We start from the raw sequence: 21,011 nt of genomic DNA, 5'->3' as shown, positions 1-21,011 counted from the left end.
AAGCTTCTCCTGTTTAAAAGCAGACTATAGAGCCAAGCCGTTTAAAGGGAGACACTCCATTTTTTCACCTGGTTTTCTGGAGCACCTAAAACACTGAGCCAGTGTAACTAGAATCTATACTGCTAAATCTCCAGCATATTGATTGCTACTGGGTGGTTCAAAGTGATTTTTATTTGTTCAGATTGCCTAATTAAAAAAAAACCAAAGCAAACCACAACTATTTTTTTCCTTTGTTTTTTTTAATTAAATGCATGCAAGGATATACAGAGCTACTCTGTAAGTATAGGGTATTTAAAAGCTTAACCCAAACACATTAATATAGTACACAGATTTACTCACTTATTCAGCTTCCCTGTTCTTCTCGTAATTCCAAAGAGGACAGACTGGCTCATATGCACAAATTTCTGGTGTTGCAAATAAAAACTAACAAAGCTTTTCCTTACCTGCTCACCTGACTCCAGAAGTTTTAGATAGTCAGGGGGGATAGTATCATCTCTTTCTCCAAGTTTGTCTCTGTGTTCAGATTTAGCCTTTTCCTGAAAGCATTTAATTTATTAGTAACTTTTAATACTGATGTTAGAAATATCAGCAAACAGTACGTCAGAGTGCTCATTGAACTTAGGACAGATGCCTTTTTTGAATTTAAAATTTTAAAACTACCAGAAAAAAACCCATATATTTATTTCATTATGAAGTGTGTTTCATGCCTGAAAGTTCTAAACTACTAGCTCTCAATAAGTGTTCACATTTAATAAGTTAAATGTGTATATATATAATATACAGCAGCATCCCAACATTAAAAAAAAATAATTATGTCAACTTTCAATTCTGCTTTTCAACAATATGACTAAAAGGAGTCATTCCACACTTCCGCATCAAATCTCATCCATGCACTGTAGCTTTAACACAAAGCTGATGTTCCTGCAATGTCTCACCTGTGACTGCATCTGAGAACCTTTAGCAGAACCCAGGGCACTTATCCACCTCACACCCAAACTGATCAAGAGTGGCCTGTATTTCCCATCAGACTTAGGAGCCAGAGTCAGTTTCAAATCCAACACAACTAGAAGGCAGAGCACCACAAGCTCCTGAAAACTGCATCAAGGAGGGAAGCATTCCTTCCAGTATGTTTATATTTCAATCTATGCTGCTTTGATTTCTGGCAAACATACCAGAAACATGCCGAACAAGACACCTGGTTTAGATACAAGTAGGTTCTTAAGGATATCGCTGAAGAATATTTTTGTATTTGTTAACACAGACATTTTAAGGATATCTTATCTTTTATTTTGCATTTTTTGAATATAAGCATTTTCCATGCCTTTGTAAAGAACAACACATGAAGAAAGCTGGGCTCCTACAGCTCCACGGAAGCACAGGAGCTGCTGAGATCTCACATCTCAAACGTTTGCTCCCTTGCTATGGCAAGGGACAACGCTACCCAGACTGTATAAACGCGTTCCTAAGGCAGCCAACAACCTCCACAATGGAGCCTGGCCTGAGATTAGAAATCTCCTTCTAGATTCCAGCCTAAATTTATTCATTGGCAGCTTATGGTGTTTTTTATCCCCAGTAATGTCCTTTACCTTAAGTATTTCAGTTTACATTTTGCTATTACTACCACTATTATGCAGAAATGTATCTGATTTTCTTATTAGCAGAAGGGTCTTTTTACAATTATACGAAGAAAAACTGAATGAAGACAAAACAAGCAGAAACAAGTAAGTTAAAAAATGGGACTGATTAAATTAACACATCTGTTGATGAACTTGGTATTTGGGGGGGTTATAGAAGTCAAAGTTTGACAAAAAGAAGGCCACAAAATTAATATTAGAAACAGAGGCCAGAGAAGACATCTGAAAAATAATTAGAATAATGACAATAAAAAGCACTGAAATCAAATTACTGCAAACTTCCTGTAATATTTCAACACCTACCTCCAAGCGGCTAAAGTGTATTAACTAATTCAACATTTGTCACAAAACACACAGTAATGCAGCTGACTGAAGAGTGGTTGATATGCCTACACGTAGGACAACACAAGGGTATGGGTTTTTTTCCTAGTAACCTTCCTCCTACATCTGAAAAAATCACGTCATATACTCCTACAAGTATAGAATTATTGCAGTATACCGTTAAAAAAAAAAATTCTCTAAGAAGTAAGGTAAGTATCTCAGATTTGGGGTTTTTTTGTTGTTGTTGTTTGGTTTTGGTTTTTTTTTTTCCCCCCAGACTGCATAAGTTTCAGAATGTCTTTTGTTACCTTTACTTTATCCACAACTGGTTTGTTTTCATCAGGGTCAGGTTCCCTCTCTCCCAGGGAATCGGACAGGAGATCCAAGGCTTCATCCATCTCTTTTCCTCCCTAACAAAGTATAAACACATTCATGAAAGCAAATCTGCTGTAAAAATAATTTAATTCAGCAAGCTAATATAAGTACTGACTAATGAACTGTCAACTTCAGTGAACAATGAACAATCAGCTCTCCCTTTGTAATTACAATGTAGTGCAATAGCTGGGGAAAAAAATTACAGAATATTTAGACCTCCAGAAAACATAATTTCAAGAAGGGGTTATGGAATTTATTTTAATGGCTTTCTTTTGTTACACATAAGCCTAACTGATCTAATGAGCACAGTTCTATGAAAATATTGTTTTTTGTAATTGCCATTCATTTTGCAAACATCATTATCACTGCAGATTAGCTGCTAAGCAAGTGTCAATCTGAATTAAAACTTATTAACATTTTTATCTTCACATTATTTATGGTCTTTTGCTAATTTACACCAGTTTTATTCAAACACGAGTTAGAAAAAAAAGCCCTTTTAAAATCAACTAAAACCCAGGTGGGAGGAGCTTTGTATTCCCCTTTCAAATTAGGCTGGCAACACTAGAGGGAGCTCCCACTGCACAGATCAAAATGGAGAAAGACTGAGCCAGCAACATTGCCACTAAATGCAAAGCAGGGAAGTTCTCCTGGTATTAAAATGAGGTCATGGCGCTGCCTGTCCCGCCATTAACCTCGAACTCCTCCTCTTAGAGGCTTAAAAGATGACTTTGCCACTACAGTAATGACTACACTGTTATTATTTTAAATGTTCTCATTACCTAACCAGGAAAAGAAAGGTGTGGTTCGGCTAAAGGCCCAAGCCTAAAAATGGAACCACTTGCACATAGGTAACTACCCGCATCAACCCATAGCAAGGAAATGCACACATTGTCTGACGTCCTCAGTAACTCTGGAGGAATCAGCACAGGACTGGGCACTTCCTTTTCCAAGCACAGGTGAGGAGGTTTCAAAGGCAGGCTGAAACATGACAGCGAGCAGAACTCGGACAAAATGGGCACACCAGTCTTTGCAGTCAGTTGAACATGAAGTGTCCAGAAACTCACACTTTTTCACCCCCAGAGGGAACATTTTCCTCCCCCCAATAGCCAGTGATAGCAATAAATTATTCAACTTTGCAACAGACTATATTAGTAAAACTGGCCGGGTCATGCTCCTCTCTCTCCTCACTAGTCAGTTCTTAGTTTGAGATCAGGATCTACAGAAGAGGTTGCTTACTGAGGTAGAAGCTAGAGGAGCTGCTGAGTGCACTGAAGAAACTGTTGCAGCAGAGATAACGTCTGAGGAATCTGCAGGCTTTTCACCCTCCTTGGTTTTCTGAAACAAGACACAGCATTATTAATAACACAAGGACTAAGAGAAAAATATGCATCAAATTCCAAGCATCAAAAAGGCAATGCCCATACAGTTTATTTCTAGGACTTTATTTTTCCTAGAAGCTCTACTTATTTCAGATTGAAACCCCTCCCTGAGAAGCTTTTGCAACTGTTTCGCATCTCAATTTGTTCACATTCAGTCTGCCATCTCAACCTTGGCACAGCTTAAGTTAGAGGCAGGTTTAATGTGACTTCAGAGGAGGTAAGATTTCACCAAGCCCCTCTATATTCCCAAGTAACACTTCTAAAATTCTCAACTCCAAAGCATTACTTATGCAAGCAACTGGTAAAAAGATATGACAACTAACTTAGTTTTTTTCTTATTATTAAATAAGTCCTGCTCTCCTATTAATTTCTTGCAAGAATTACTTATTTATTAAATACTTATTTAATTTTTAGTTATTGAATTTTATTTAGGAAATTTTACATAAACTTTAAGGGAAAGAAATTATCAAGATTGTTTAAAAAATTTGAAAATAAAACAGATTTTCAGAAATCACATATACTCACCTTTGTTACGGTTGGTGTAGGTAATGGTGCAGAGGGTGACGGAGAACAGGAAAATCCTTCTGTCAAACCCTCTAAAAGATCATTTTCACTCATGGGCTATGATTAAAAAGAAAAAAAGAAGAGGCTTTTAAGCCTTTTCATCTATTAAAAAGTGAGCAGGTAACACACTCTATCTCCATTTTTCAGCTGAAGACTGGGAAACCTTCCTGACATTTGGGTAAGTAATTAATGAATGAAATATTTATCTGAATATTAACTTTTTTACCTGGAACTTTTCTTCTGGTTTTGGTAAGAGTGGTTTCCCATCTTTATCCTACAAAACAAAAATCCCCTTATATTAAACTAAGCAGTCCTTAAATGACCATGCAATACAAGTACTCTGAGAGCGTTCACTAAACAACGGATCTAATAATCTCTAGCATCTACTGCTGTTACTCTGGGTTCCTTTAAAAAAATCCAGGTCCTGTAACTTAAGAACATCTGAGTGCTGAAAAGTGGTTCAGTGTGTGGGATTCTGAGCTTCCCTACTTCATGTTTCAATTTCCACGGAAATAGCACAATCAATAAATAAAATCCCAACTTCCAGACTGGTAACAGTACTCCTGGATGCGGAGTCCACAAAGGCCGTATCTTTTCACAATGGCAGCTGTGGCAGGTGTTGTGCAAGTCTTGGCCATACCTAAGCAACTCATTTATGTCAAATGAGTCGTGTGGTGATACCACCTTGAAGCATTGGTTTTTTAACAGCTTTGACCAATCACAATTTATTAAGTTCTAAAATACAAAAAGCTAAAAAGACTCCAGTGCACTGATCTCAGCCAAAATTATTCATGTGTAGGTACTTACATCTAAACCACTTCTGTGCCTATGTAGGCATCTAATGCTAGATGTCAGATATTCAGGAACTATAAACTGCAATTTTTATATACTCTAAAAATGGCTGAACTAAACATCAACATTTCAAAATTAAATGGAGTTTCAGTTTCATCCACATATTCTGAAGAATGAAAGGAAAGTAACACTAAGACAAGACATTAAATAAATTACTTTTGCTTCTGTTAATCTGTACTCTGGAGGAATTGTTTCTTCATCTTCACCCAGTTTTTTGTGTTGTTCCTGTTTGGCTTTCTCCTATGAAGGCAAAATAAAAGTAGTATTAAGAAAAACAAATTACTACATCCCAACAGAAATGCATATGAGCAAGCTTTCAAAGTCTTCAGTTTACTGATTCCAATTAGTCTAATTCAATCCAACTACCAGATGAAAATCTAATGAAAATTAAAAGAAAGCCTTTTCTCTTGAAAAAGCCTTCATTTCTCTGCCTGTTTCTTCCTGTGTATGTCAGAAGTAGCTCCATCTATTTCAACGAAGATCAACAGAGTTTAGTAAATAGACAAGCATGGACCAATAACAAAATAGCATTATACCTCTGAGCCTTAATTCTTGATTTTTTGTGAAATCCACTCAACAGCTATCTGGGCTGCATGCAAAGGAAGGCTGAACAGAGAAATCAGTAGCCAACTTCAAAAAGGACTAGCCCCCATCAAGTTATGTTGGAAGATGACAACTAAGAAAAGGTAGTAAAGCTAATTGTGGGAACTTTTGTTTGATAGAGCTCCAGCCCAGCAGAAGAACTGTCCTTTCTATTTTTGGCTCTAGTCAATATCATCTGGCCCATGGTTTGGGGTGGCAAATGGGGGCATTCAGACTGTGACTATGAACAGCATTCCCTTAGACAGAATATACACATTTCAGTGACTTACTTATGAGGCTCTCTGTTAAAATAACAGCATCAGTGACAAAACCCAAAGTTTTATGAATTATTCCTAATTTAAACAACTCATCATAAATTTGGTTCCTTTTGAAAAAAGACCATACAGTATGCTACCTCTAACGTGCATGTTAATTCTGCTTTGGTTCAGCAGTAAAACACTATACAAATGCAGTTTTCAGAAGCTGAGAGAACTACTGTACTGTTAATAGGCAAAATTATTAAGAAAAGGTACTCACTGTGTTAAAATCCTACTAGTACTTCCTAAGCAGAACACAACTGGTTTCACAAGGAAATTTTGTTTTTTAAAAAAAGTGAAAATATTATCTCTAGATTGTTTCTAGCCTGAGGAAATACAGTAATGCTGAAGATAATTACATTAACAGTCTATTTTTGGAGGTCTGATTGTTTCTCTACCTTAACTTTGTCCACAGCAGGTTTCTTTTCAACTGGATCAGGCTCCCTCTTTCCTAGGCTACTGGACAAGGCTTCCAGGGCTTCATCTGCCACGTGACCAACCTGTAAGGGTATCAATATAATAAAAAACGATTCTTAGTTTGGAGTTCAGCTGCAGCTGAAGAAACCTGTTCATGTATTACCACCGCCACCCACACATTACTTAAGGTAAAAATTGAGAAGTAAACTAAAAAACTGTAATGCTTCTCTCCCTAATTGTCTTCACATACTTGGGATCTGCTGAGTTCAAAGCATAAGGAAACTTTGACAGAGGTTGCTCTGTAAACAGGCTTCTCCTTTCTAACAATTTACTCACAGCTAAAATGTTCCACAGGGGGGTTGTTTGTTTGTTTTAGTTTTTTAATAGAAGCATATATATTCTGAGAAGACATGCAAGAATGTCAGCCATTAATGCAATCTTCCAAAACATTCAGTACAACAATTATGATTTTCTGGTAGAATTTGTCTTTTCCTGAAGCATCTCTTATGTTCACAAACAGCATCCCTTTTAGAGCATTAAAAGCTAGAGTAGACCACAAGAACTGTTAGTTTGACTTCCTCTATTAAGAAGGTCACTGACCTTCCTTGTTCACTTTGTGCTTGACCTGATTTTTTTGGAAAGCACTCAGCCTTTGTGGCTTACCTCTATGGAGGAAGAATATGCAATACTAAAATAAGCATCTTGAAAATGTGCTATACCATTGCATAAACGAAGCACTGAGTTTTCCTTTAGCTCCAGCTAACACTACTCACTGAAGACACAGCTGATGGAGCTGAAGACTGCACAGTGCAAGCTGTGGCACGAGGGACTACTTCATCCTTAGTAGTTTTTGCAGACACAGGATCTGAAGGCTTCTGAAACAGAAAAATTTTACTGCATTTTATTGAATACACTGAGAAACCCAAAACATACCTGTTAAGTAGCTTTTTTTTTTTAAATACAGTACAAAACAAGACAGAAAAGTCTAAATTTAAAGGTAGAAGCCCCTCAATTAAAGACTAAGTGCTAATACTGCATGTTCCACTGAAGACAATGGGGCTGGGGGGGGAACAGAAACAGAAGGAAATATTTTTCTTGAAAGAATAGTAGCATTATCCAGTCTTAGCAAAACTATCAGGTGTTAGCATCTTCAGTGAAGTAGAAAGACATACTTTGGATGTGCTGCTGGGCTTTGATGGTTTGGATTGGACTGCAGGCTGTGCAGGGCAGGCAAAGTCCTTTGAAAATTCATCAACAAGATCTGATTCACTCAAAGGCTGCAAAAAAGACATAAGTGGTACAGGTGACTCACTGCCTGTTTTTAATTTATTTTTTCAAGAATTATATTTCAACTACTCAGAAAGCAGGAAAACTTCTGTAGCCTACACCGAAATAACCTTTCACATTTATGTGCAACAAACCAGCAAATTTTGCAGTGCATAAAATTAAGAAAACCACTTTTCAGAATGAGTCAGTTGCTTTGTTACCAAAAGTCAATATAATGTAGAGAACATTATGTTCAATACTGTTTACAGGGCTACTGAAAAGGTAAATACAACCTCTTAATGAGAAAAAAAAAAGGAATGCTAATATTTACTAGATAGTATTTACTATAACAGCATCATGTTCTTATAATACTTCAAGTATCAATCACATATTGGTAGTGGAAAGCAGCACCATCAGATTATGATTCTCCCATTTTAATTTTATTTCTTTTTTTTCCAGCAGAAGTAGAGTTCCCTCAGAGGCAATGTCACCTGGAAGTTCTCTTAGCTTGTGCACTGACTGCTGACACTCAGTGGTTTTCACTGCACATGTTTTAGGGAAAAGTGAATAAACTGCAGTTTTAGGTCCTGACTGCGTGATCTATTACAACCTGTTGATACTATGTGATCTAGTACTATGTGTTCTATAAACTTCTGTGACTTATTACTAAAGCTCCTAGGATCTTTCAAACTATTGTTTACACCTAAATGTTCAAATCTTTGCTAGCAGTGATTGCCATTCACTTGCTACGTGGAACTTAATTGGTTAGGGCTCATTTGGTCAAATTCATATGTAAAATGACATTTCTAAATGAGAGTCTCTTATTTTCCCTTCTACTTCCCTTCCTTTGTCGATTAGTGCCCCTAAGTCTTTATAAAATGTCTCATCACATAAGGCCTCACTTTTCATAATATCTGAATTCCTCTTGCAACCACTAAATCAAAAAAGCATTTAGGCAATAATAACTTTTTTCACAAAAGTAATGCCACTGCATGTGCTTAAGGGTATGCTGAGTCAGGGCCCAAAGTAATAGAAACTCCAGTTGAAATCATGAAGGAAGAAGAACTTTGTATTCACCAGGCATCAAGGAAGAAGTGTAAATGAATGAAGGTTTTTCAGCCATTGACCTAACTTCTTTGTTTTGCTGGTTTTGGTTTCACAGTTCTAAATTACAGGTGATACCACAGCAATACTGGCAAACACATGTTGTTCACAATCGCTTTCTTCAAATTATAAATAGTGACATAGGCCTGAGAAAAATACTGTAACATATGACTTCAGTACCCCTGTAAATCACTTACGGAACAACTATTCAATTATATGTGTGTCTCTGATTGATAGATGTGGAAGAAGATAGGGATACTTATTCTTCTACCAACCACTTAATTCTTCTGGCATAAGACCTCATGATTCTGAGTTTATTTTCTGCTTTGGTTTCGTACTGGACTTTAGTCAAACTATGAACCAACTTCCCTTAACTCATGCCACATTCCTCTTCTGGAGCATTTCTTTTTTTTTTCTGTGTCATCTCTTTTGTGCTCCCTGTGAAACAGAAAGGCTTGTCTCCTAACATTAGTGCCTGGTTCTCTCTGAGCGTAGCTGCTCTCTATTTTTTTCCTTATGACATGCTTGGCAGGTGTTCCTTCTGTACAGTTCTCATATATCACCCACTCAAGATGACTGCATGTCTAAGACCTGACACACAAATTTTAGAGACATAAAGTCTTTTCATCACTGCCTTTGCGTTCCTCCATATTTCAAGCTTGAATAACACAAATGACTTCACATTTCTGCTAAAAAGGCACAGCGTCATGCTTGCTCAGATTGGTCCTGACCTTCACACTTGTTTCAGAAGAATGGAGGTTTTCTGTACTTTTCCAATTTTGGCAACACTCCTCAACTGACAGTATGTCCAAAGTGAAGCCCTCAGTTTCTTCAGTGCACAGTTCCTTTGCTTTTCCTAATTTTTTCTTTCTTTCTCTGCATTTTAAATCAACCTTTCTAACTTTCTCTTTCAATCTTTTCATTCTATCTTGCACTTTCTAGGCCACAATGGATACTTTTTGCAAAGTCCAAGTTGTTCTTTGTGATTAGGAAAATGTCCACAGCAGCTTCTTCCTTCTTTCCAGTTGTGTTCCTTTATATTTGATGACTAATGAGAGGAAACTGTTAAGAAAACAGAAGATTTTCCTGCCTCGCCTCTCTGTCCTTCAATAGCTCCAACTGAGTTCTATGCAATACCTTACACTAACTCCCCATACAGCTTTTCTTTGTGTCAGCAGTCATTTCTGTAACTCTCTCCTGTCTTGGTAATCTCTAAACCTTTTTCTTACTATGAGCTCTTAATTCACAGCCAGTGAATTTCAAAAAAACCAATCTTCACCTGACACTTCAGATCAGCAGCTTTTGTGCAAGGAAGTAAACACACAAGCAGACCACGAGACTTACATAATGGCACAGAGAGAAGTGATGACAAAGAGGGAGAAAACAGGGTATCTATTCACACTTCTACAATACTGTCAGTTTTCTAACCTTAGGTTTTTCTTCAGGCTTTGGCAATATTGGTTTTCCATCTTTATCCTAAAAGTAAAGTAAGTATTATTGACATTTTTCCATTGTTATAAGAAATGCCATACTCCATAATCACCAGCAAAACAATATAAAATAAACGATACACACAAGATTAAATCAGTGACACAGTAACAGGAATTCCCCTAAACATGGGGAATTCTTACATGGCCAGGTAAGTGGATAAAAAAAGCACATGTGATGTCAGCACAGAACAAATGGGCCAAGAGACCAAAAAGTGTTCATTCCTATCAGTATCAATATGTGGCAGGAATTAATTCCATAGTAAACCAGCAGGAATTCATCCAGTAGTAAAACAAGCTTTGAGTGCAAAAGACAAACTTTTGGACTTGAACAAATAAGGGGTTAAATCCCTGGTCTGTAGTCAGGCAGTCTTGAAATCTATTTTAAAAAGAGGGGTAAAACTGCTCCTTTCAAAACAGAATGTTAATATTCAGCTCCAGCAAGGCCAGTTTATATAGCAACCTTGCTAACATCAGTTATACTAACAACCATCACAAAAACTTTAAATTCTGAACTTTATGGACTTTATGAACTTCAGTTCTACTGTTGTTTTGCTTAACTTTGAACAAATCTCCATCACTTGAAGTGATGGTCTTAAAAAATGAGTGTAATTTTCATACCATTTTACAACAGTGTTTCAAGGTTACATTACAAAGTGATACCCAACGGCACTTCTGTAAAGGGATGGATTTTACAACACTGAGGTTTAGTATCAGAAACAACTAACACCACTCTTGGAGAAGGAATGTGTGACCTGGGAAGATCAGATCTTTGCTCAGAATACCTGAAAAACCCAGTCACACCCACAAGGGAAGGGAAGGAAACTAGAGACACAAAAATCACCAACAGGAGAAAGCCACTGATTAAATACTAGTTTTGCTTGTTTTCCCCACGTTCTCTCCCTCTCTGTGATGAAAGAAAGTATCAGATATAGTGCCCTATTTACAAAGCAATGGAGATATGAAAAACTTACCAACTCTGGTGTTAACCTGTATTCTGGAGGTATTGTATCATCACGTTCCCCAGCTTTTTTTTCTTTTCTCTCTTTAGCTTTTGCCTTAAAAGAACAAAAAAAATCACTTAGAAAAATTAAAATAAAACCTCGAATTACATTCAACTTCACTATCAAGATTCTTCAGCGTACTGTCTAAAGAAGTACCAGCATCAGATAAAATTATTCCATATATCAAGATATTAAAATTCCTCAATTTCTTCATATCAAATTTCTGTGGTAAAATCACCATGGTTTAAGAATCAGTACCATATGTGAATATGGCTATATTATTTTAAATTCTAAAAAACCTGTGGACGCTATTTAGAGCCGTAACTTTGTGGCAGGTACTTTCAGAATTTTTGGGGTGTACAAAATCCTCAGTTTTCCTTGGATTTCATTACTTGGATTATACAAGCCATAATTCTCTCTCTTTCTCCATCACTGCTACTGAAACACAGCTTTTAATTCTCTGGACCTCCTTCATAAAGCAATCCATCCACCAAGTTATCTGAAGGCCCAGACTGACTAAATCTCCAATACAACGTGCTCTTTTATTGTCAAAATTGAGCTCCAACATCTTCCCTCGGCAACAAATGATTTTCTACTATTTCCCTGTCATTTGTTTTCTCTAAGCTGTAACTGAACACAGGGGAAAATAACTGGTATTAGTAGGCTTATAGGCAGAGTTTGCAGAACTAAAAGTTTAACATGCAAAAACAGGGCTACTGTTAAAATCTAGCTGTTGAAGAAAAAAAGTCTTACAAGACACAGCAAAAGGCAAGACCCAAATTAGAAAGGTAATGGGGTCTGATGGAGAAAGGAGTACATGCACTAAAACCCCCAAAAAGTTAATTAAAAATCAAACATCAAATATGTGCAAAACAAAAGCTCGCTATAAATTGTACCCAGTGCTTGCGGAAAGAAACAGAGCAACTATAGCTAACACAAGGAAAGGTGTATGTATGTATGCTTGTATAGCCAAATGAAATGCTTATCATTTTCCAGACCATTTTACCATATTCTATTCTACCCATACCCACTCAGGATTTCTTCATTTCTTAATTTTCTTAATCAGGTAAGACTCAAGACGTTCCTTAGGCCTTTGATATTATTTTACACATTTGTACACTATCTAATAAAGAGTAGTCTGGATTCCATGGGAAAGTCTGAAAGCTGCTGTAAAAAGGAGTAAGATTATACCTCTGACACCTCTACAACAGGGGTAGGATCTTCTTCAGGTTCAGGTTCAGGTCCACCAAGAGTATCAAGAAGAGCTTCCATTGCATCATCTTTAATTTCCTGTATTTAAGATAATATGCAAATCATGTCATTATTTCTTGAAACTGACACAGGTTTTATCTTACTTATCTTTTATACAGTATATGAAGTTAATAGTCAGCACCAGACTGGTAATTTCTGTTTGGCTGTACCTGATTTCCTTAACATCACACTGCAGAATACAGCAAATTATGTGATACGATTAGTACAGTCTAATCAAGACATATCTCCTCTTACAGAGGGAGGAAAAGGAAAAAAAAAAACAAAAAAAAACCAGAAAAGCAAAAAAGTGCACAGTACCACATAACATAATTGCATATGCTTTGACATGGCAAACCCAGAAAGTGTAAGGTCACACTTGCTCTCTACATCGGAAAAAAGAAAGGTTTGTAAAACATGAGAAAATTACATCATATCCAAGTTTTAAACGTACCTCTCATAGCTAAGAAAACACATATATTTTTCTACTCAACTGTCTCTAGTCAGAAGAACCACAGTTATTCTGCAGAAGAATGCAGAAGGAAAATCATCTGATCCACAAAGGCCAGATCTTTAAGGTACAGCAGAGTCTGAGCAATGGCAATTCCTATTATTCCTACACTTTCTACGATAAACAGGATTTACAACAGAAAATGAGGATGATGAGCATCTTTACAAGATTAGGCACACATAAAATGCGACATGTGGTTGTATATTTTAATTAGAAGTTGACTAGTCAAAGAATTACTATGTATACCTCTTTTGATTTTGTTTTCTTCTCCTTAGGAGGAACTGAGGTCTTGACTGAACTTGCTGCTTGTGCTTGCACAATTTCTCCTTCCTTACTCGGTTTCTAGAAGATATATGAAATTACAGGCAAATTTGCAAAAATAAAAAGAAGGGGAAAATTGTCAAGATCATTTTAAAGTGAAGTATTAAGACAATAATGGTAATGTTTCATTGCAATAAAGGCATGCAATGGCAAGAAAAATATCGATACCTCTGTCAGACCTGTCTTCTTTTCTTCAACAGAAGCAGTACTACAGGTAAAGTCAGAAGACAGGGCCTCTGCAAGCTCATCATCTGTCATTGGTTTCTGAGCAAGAAAACACAAACTCAGTTACGACTATTAAAGTTCAAAAATCAAAGCTGTCAAACTTGGTTTAAAATCTGAATGTGCTCCATGCTTACTCACACAATGACCTCATAAGCACAGAAAAAACAAAGGTATTTTCCCCTCACTCGTCAATTAATTTTTCAGATAAGCTTTCATTTTTATATGTTAAGCTTATAAACAGTAAAATTAAGCTGGCTTACAGAATTCTCTTTCTAAGCATAGAAATTCAAGTCATCTTTGCTAAAGATATTACAAAGAGACCCCTGCATACACAGCTACTATTTCTTCCCTTTGTTATTATTATCTCTATGTGCATCTATTTGACTTGTTCCAGCTTCAGTCAGTGTCCTGAAAATTCCTACTTCTTTATTAAAAACATCTGTGCCAAGTTCTATTTAGTTTTATCAGTATCTATGTTATCCGGCACCCCACAGCCCTCTCCCACTTCCTGGGATTTTTGGAAGACAAGTGACATTTAAATTTTCCTAGGAATTCAGTGATAACTGGGTTATTTTCACCTTCCAATATAAAAAAGTAAGTCTTACTTCATCTCGTTCATCTGCTTTTGGTGGGACTCCATCTTTGCCATCCCCTTTGCTCTAAAACAAGAATTAATTTCATAGTAAATGGGAAGCAAAAACCATACAATATGAAAGAAAACATGCATGAAGAGTAATTTTTTTTTAACTCACTAACCTTCAACAATTTAACATACTCTGGAGGGAGACTACCTTCCCGTTTACCCATTTCTTCCAAGTATCTTGAAGATATATCTTCCTATGAAAAGAATGCACACGTGAATGTTTTTGTACTCTTGCTTATTGACAGAAATTTCTAATGTAGAGCTATCTACAGTGATGCTTCTGGAAAGAAAATGCAAGCGTTGGCTAGGTCAGAGGGCCAATCCTGGACCATGGCTATACAATGTCTTTCAGAACCCAGTGTCACGTACATGCATCCAGACTTCAACAGTGCATGTCGTCCAGCAAAACTGCATCTCCATTGCCAGATTCCTTCTGCATTAACATAAGCCATTTCAGAGTCTCAGACCATAGAATGTATGGCTGTACCTAGACTGAATTTTAAATATTTATAAATTCCAAAATTTTTATCACAGCTGAGTACTGCACTGAGGCATTGAGCTTGTAATCTTAATCCTTCATCTGTTCCTCTCCCGTTCTAACTCAGAAAAGTATGCATTCTTCCCCAAATTCTCAATGTTTTACGCTTTCTCAAGTAGAAATGAAATCTCCTAGGTTATTTACACTCTCTTATACCTTCATCACTGCTTTTTGTAAATCCATTGGAGACCATGCTTGGAAGTCAGTTCAAAAAGCAAAAAACTTTCTTTGTTAACACTTTACTGTTTTCTACTGCAATACATACATAGCTGTATCATTTCTGTATTACTGAAAACAACGCTAAAATGCAACTGTGCAAACGCTATTCTACCTCTTAGCAGACCAAAGCGACAAATACTGGATCAATGTAGGAGTCAGCAACTACAGACATATTTTAGAGATAATGTTCTAAAAAATAAAAATTAAAAATATAAAATACCGTAACTTCTGGACCAGTATAAACAGGACTAGTAGGCACATCTTCTTCAGGTCCACCAAGGGTATCTATTAGGCTATCTAGTGCCGACTCATCCATACCAGGCTAAAAAGTAAGCAAACCATTATAGATTTTTTCATGCTGTACAAAGAAAAAAAAAAAAAAATCTGAATCATCTGGTGAATCTGTAGAAAACTCCTGGAAACCAAACCAAAAGCTCTCTTTCAGTAGGTCCTGCACCTGCCAAATTTTTCAGTGAGAACTGTTTTTAAACTTGTTCCCCAGTGTCAGTAACAAGATCATTTGTATTTATATACCAGCTGATATACATGCATACAAACATAACTGAAGATAAAAAGTAATTAATTTTATGCTAGTTTTGGTAAAAGTGATTATAAACAAGTCCTATTTGACAAAACACAAATGACCCGCCACTAGTTTGTTACCTATTCTTTCGGATAGTCCTTCACCACTATACATAACTACTAAGTAGCAATACTTCAGCAGTTACCAATTTATTTTTTTTCTGAAACTGAAGTGTTTCAGAGAGAGAAACACTCTCTGAGACATTTTTATGAGGGAAGCATTTGCCTGGGACTGTGTTTACCAACCTCAGTACTTGACTTATCAACTGCAGCAACCACACTTGCACCAGCTGTGCCTGCACCAGCCGCTACAGACATCTTCTCAGACTTAGGCTGGAGAAGTAAGAGAAAAATTAGGAGACAGCTTTATTATATGGCCCTGTGTTAAAAATTCTAGAGATAAAACAAAGTAAAACAGGGATGTTCAATACTCAAGCATGCATATCTATTGTCCCTCTCCATCTACACTTTGAATAAAAATGATAAGCTCGTTCTGCATACTGGCTGAGTGGTCTGGGAGTTGAGTAGCTGCAGCTTGCATGATACTGAGCCCAGATGAAAACATCCAGCTCTGAGGCCACACATATTTTTTTTGACTCAGCAGCTGGCTAATGCACCTGCACCACATCCAGAAGTTTGGGCAGAGCAAGCTCCCATCTACCTGCAATCTGTCTCCAGGTGTGATTTTGCTGTGAGAAAGAAAGCATGCTATTTTAAGTACTCCACGTCTTCCTTTTACTTTGCCAGTAAAAGAAATCTGCAGTGCAGAAAGACTATGAGGCCCCTTCCAAGTCTCTTTTGAAAGCTTCCATTTATACCCAATAGTTCTCAATACACCATTAACACCAGCAGCAAATACTGCTCAAATACACAGGGTGAAAAGCTGCTTCATGGAGTTAGGTGGAGGAGCATCACCAATACAAAATGCAGACTTCTGCATTACTGCATTCTCATTTACTGCAAAAGAAGTGGGTTCTAGCAGAGCTGCAGGGGTCCTTCATGTTACTCTGGCCTTGTCACCCAGACACGTGCGACCAGAAGACCGAAAGATATCGTTCCTGACTCTACTACACACTTTCGCTCCAGCTTGTCCCTCTGAAATGACTCCTCCCCAACTTTTTCCCCAACCTTTCTCTTCCCACTTTTTTTTCAGAGTCTTGCAGTCAGGGCATATGGGCTGCCCTACTGCAAATGGATAACCCGCTGACCTGCTGCATTTGGAGCCAACATTCCTACTACAAACATGCCTGAAAGTCCACAGGTGAAGGAGCTCCATGATGGCAATGCTCATATAAACCATACATTTGCTTGACTGACCAGACAGTCCCTTCTGCTTACCTTCTGTAGTGAAGGGGCAAGGGAGGAGACTGACAGAGAACCAATTACACCCATGTACCTGCAAGGAACTTGCCAAAAGCTTGCATGAATAACAGAGGAGACCCAAACACATAACACAAGGGAATGGGCCCACAATTGTAATAATCTTAGTATCTCTTGCTTGGCTAACAGCCAGAGTGTGTTGGACAATGAAAACAGATGTATGGAGAAGACAACAAGAGATGGATGCACATCAGGATCACCAAACAACCAGCACAAACTACTAATACCACCTGGCTGGGCAGCTCTATCTGCAGTTGATGCTTATCCATTAATGCTGTCCTGGGTGAGCTGGAAGTGGTATATTCAGGATGTTGTTTAAGTTAATTAGTAGGTAAAATGTTAAGTTTCTATGTCCCAGATTTTAAACTACCACAAGGTGGTCTGTCATACACACCTTTAAACACAGGACAGCTTTTAAGCTTTTCTACATTGTGATTTTTGGGGGCTCATTCTCACTTTACAATATTCAGCATAAGAATCTGTCTTGACATGGATTTCTAACACCTACAATAACATAATAAAAACTGGATTTGTACTTCTACTATACCTTTGCTGTCTCTATGGAGGTTGCTTGTGGAGGCTGGTCAGCTGGAGTTGTAATTACTTCTCCTTTATTCTTTGGTTTAGAAGTTGTTGTCACAGAAGGTGAGGTTTGGCTTTTTGCCTGTGTAGAGATAAACTATTATCATTAGATACTGAAATACTTATGGGCTGGCTTTGTTTGGTTTGTTTTTTAATTTATTTTTTTTAAATAAAAGAAATAAAGAAAGAAGAAAAATACCACAAGAAGCCCTTACAAAAAAAAAGGGGGGGAGAGAAAAAAAACTTACACCACTGGGTTCCTTTTGCATCTCTTCAGATGGCTGTTTATTTTGAGAGTCTGTTGGCTGTCATAAAATAAAAAATTGAGACCATTTACCCTTACCACTATTCAATGCTATGGAACATGATCTACACTAGTTCAAACAAGCACAAGACATTTAAAGATGGTTAACATTAACACTTCTTGAGCTGTGGTGAAGCAATAAAGCATTCTGACTGTTCCCCTCAAACACTGCATTTCCACACCAGTCAGAAACTAGCTCTTTTGCACACAGGTGTGTTACTAATTACATGGCAGTTTCATGTGGCACAGTAGTAGCAAAGAGTTTAGCCTCTTTTTTCAAAGTTAATCGAAGGCCAAAGTACAACTTGTGAAAGGTAAGTATTTACCTTGGTTGACTGGGTGTCTTTTCCAGATTCTGTTTTGGTTGTTGGTGTGGACTGAAATATAAGCAACATATATTCAGAGATTAATATGCTTGGTTATTTCTAAAGGGTTGGCTTATATAAAGAATAATATTGGACAGGCTCACACTCGTGAGCACTCATGCTATGTAACTAATATACAGTGCTTTGATCCTGCAGTTTACAACATCCTGGCACAGACCTCCACTCCAGTGATCGAAGAGCACTGAAACGTGTGCAAACACGCACACACACTCCTCATATGAAGGATCAAAAAGAGAGGGAAATAAGATATTAAACAAATGTAATGAACAGTTTGATCTACACCTGAAAATTTTCTGCAGCCATGCCACAAAACTGATTCCTGTGATTCACCTCAAGTCAAAATACAGTAAGCAATAAATTACTACTAGGAGAAACATGTAAGAACAAACACTGAAAAATTAGAGTTGTATTTTATAAGAAGAAAGAGAAATGAAAATGCCAGCCTCCTCACCGTATTTTTTCTTACTATTTTTTCTTGCCATTGCTACTTCAACTGTGCTACGATTAACACAAAAAGCGCCAATGTGGCTACTGGAAAGTCATCTAGAGATGCCAAAGAGCAGGCTGTTGCCTACTGCATGAGCCTCAGCAGCTCTGGCCGCTGCACGGCCAGGGGAGCACACGGACCCAGCCAGGGGAGCATGATTTGATCTGCCAGAACAGCACTGGGTGCACAGAGTGCACAGTGGGAGATGCAGACCCTGAAGCCGGGGCCCTTTCCCCCACTGGGGCTGACATCCCTGCGCCTCCTCTGGAGCCGGCAGGGGACACCAGTGTCGTGTCTCCTTGCGCTCTGTCCACCTGCAGCAGAGAAGTTTTGAACTCTACTTAGGAAATAAGCAGCCACGGACGGAAGCCTCCCTTATCTCCTCCTACCTAATACACTGAGCATATTTAAAGTTACCAAGAGACAATAGGTTTTTTTCCCCTGGTAGCCTATTGAAAGTCAGTGAACAACCAAAAAAACTCCCCAACTATTAGGCAGTAATTTAAATTCTTTCATTGCTTTGTAATGTTTTAATTTCAGCCGCCAAACATTAATTACCATTCAGATATATCCAGCTTCTGTTTGCTAGCTGACCACGTCGAGAAATTTCCTAAATTTGTTTACCATTTGTTATGCAAGTATTCACAACCACTCACTGAACCACAGACACTTGGTTGGGAAATCCTGAACATGCATAAAAACGTAGATGCCCAGGCATAAGCTTGGCAAAGGTCTCAGAGCTGTAGACCACAGTAAAAAACACAATACCACACACAAGTAAGTCACAACAGGTAAACTATTGATAGAGGGAGGACAAAAATTTCCCAAACTCCAAAGCAGTGGTGGGAGGGAATGAAAAAAAAAATTAAAGAAAAAAATCACTTGACTACTCAGATTCCCCCCTTGGGATTTTCTCTTGACATCTACCCTGATTAAAATACAGTACTTTTCAGGTTCAGTCATACTTTAAATGCTGCCACTTCTGCACAAATTCCTTATGTGCTTTTTGGAAGAAAAGTACACACACCTTTTTTGCAGGACAATAAAATGTATTTACTCGCATTTCTGTCAACACCCAACAACAGCTGTACAGAACATAAATTCAAGTTCTCAGCCTATCAAACTAGTTATTAGCAACTGCATGCCTTTTTTTTAAAAAAATATATTGTAAATATGATTTTACTAAATACTTAATGTATTTTTTTGTGTACGCTATGCATTATTCATTTTCTTGTATGTTTTTTAAAATGTGCAGAACTGCTCATACTGTGAATTTATCTATGACAAAGCTGAAGAATATATGGACTCATATGGGCAATGCTTTGATTCAAGACTTGCACACACATGAGGATGCTAAGGCCACATTAAAACATGTGATCACGAACACACACATGCTCTCACATACAAACACAAACACATCTATTTAGATACGGCTTTTAGCAATAACAAAGTTCAAATCCAATAAAAAAATTTATTACCAGCAAGTCAAACCAACAATTTTAGTATGAGACCATACATTCAGTCATCCTTTAAACAGAGTCAGTTGTGAGCAGCCACAGCCTGAAGCCATAGCATCACTTTACAGCATACGCCAAAATCCTACGGAGGAAAAGATGTTCCACCTCCCCTTCTACTGCCTGCTTCCACCTGCCACTATCTGAGAGGCCACATTTTAAACTGACTCCAGAAGCTGAAAATAGCCTGGAAAAGAAAAATATTTTTTAACTAGTTCCCTAGTTTACACTGCAGTTGCACAAATGCGTGCAAAAGGAAGAAAGCTGAATGGGAATTTTTTTGGGGGGGGGGGGGGGGGGGCAGGACAGTGGCAGCACCCTGCTTCCTCCATTCCTCCAGCAAAAGCCACAGGGTGCCTGCTCTCCAACCTGGGCCTCCAAGCTTTCCACTTATAGGCTTTGCCTATAAAACAAGAAGTTCCACGTTCCTTCCTCTGCTGCAGTAACTCACAGCTTTCTTGGATGGGCATAATACTGAGGGTTGAGACACAGGATTCACATACACAGAACTGAATGCTAGAGGGGTCCAGAGCATGTTTAAGAGTAGTTGCACAATAGAGAGATTCTAAGACAAATGAGACATGGTTATAGCAGGCAATTAGGAAAGAGTTGTTAATTTGCAAGAAATTTAGGACTAGAAATGGAAGTGACTCAGCAACCTTACTTCTTTTCAAAGAAGGCTACTGTCAAAATGCAGATGTCTTGCTTAATCCAGCAGGACAAAGACATTAATAATGCAACAGACAGTAAAAGAAAATATTGTCTTACA

General features: G+C 37.7%; 1 protein-coding gene across 6 annotated transcripts in view; it reads right to left on the bottom strand.

Annotated features, from left to right (window-relative positions):
• Positions 1-21,011, bottom strand: part of CAST (calpastatin) — a 65,380-nt gene that overhangs the window by 7,368 nt on the left and 37,001 nt on the right. For 5 of the 6 annotated variants that reach the window (XM_069776677.1, XM_069776675.1, XM_069776678.1 and 2 more), the window contains exons 5-25: positions 18,182-18,232; positions 17,800-17,856; positions 17,517-17,633; positions 15,836-15,922; positions 15,228-15,329; positions 14,364-14,444; positions 14,213-14,266; positions 13,551-13,646; positions 13,308-13,403; positions 12,494-12,592; positions 11,273-11,356; positions 10,240-10,287; positions 7,614-7,718; positions 7,215-7,316; positions 6,423-6,524; positions 5,282-5,365; positions 4,500-4,547; positions 4,235-4,330; positions 3,567-3,665; positions 2,264-2,365; positions 444-536 (exon numbers count right to left, since the gene is read on the bottom strand). In XM_069776677.1, coding sequence (XP_069632778.1) covers positions 444-536; positions 2,264-2,365; positions 3,567-3,665; positions 4,235-4,330; positions 4,500-4,547; positions 5,282-5,365; positions 6,423-6,524; positions 7,215-7,316; positions 7,614-7,718; positions 10,240-10,287; positions 11,273-11,356; positions 12,494-12,592; positions 13,308-13,403; positions 13,551-13,646; positions 14,213-14,266; positions 14,364-14,444; positions 15,228-15,329; positions 15,836-15,922; positions 17,517-17,633; positions 17,800-17,856; positions 18,182-18,232 — 1,803 coding nt within the window. The remainder of the gene's footprint in view (positions 1-443; positions 537-2,263; positions 2,366-3,566; positions 3,666-4,234; positions 4,331-4,499; positions 4,548-5,281; positions 5,366-6,422; positions 6,525-7,214; positions 7,317-7,613; positions 7,719-10,239; positions 10,288-11,272; positions 11,357-12,493; positions 12,593-13,307; positions 13,404-13,550; positions 13,647-14,212; positions 14,267-14,363; positions 14,445-15,227; positions 15,330-15,835; positions 15,923-17,516; positions 17,634-17,799; positions 17,857-18,181; positions 18,233-21,011) is intronic. The other variant, XM_069776676.1, reaches the window with a different exon arrangement.

Source organism: Haliaeetus albicilla, chromosome Z (assembly GCF_947461875.1).
Source record: "Haliaeetus albicilla chromosome Z, bHalAlb1.1, whole genome shotgun sequence".
NCBI lineage: Eukaryota > Metazoa > Chordata > Aves > Accipitriformes > Accipitridae > Haliaeetus > Haliaeetus albicilla.
Note: the sequence above shows the minus strand (reverse complement) of the source record. Positions and strands in the feature narration are given on the sequence as shown.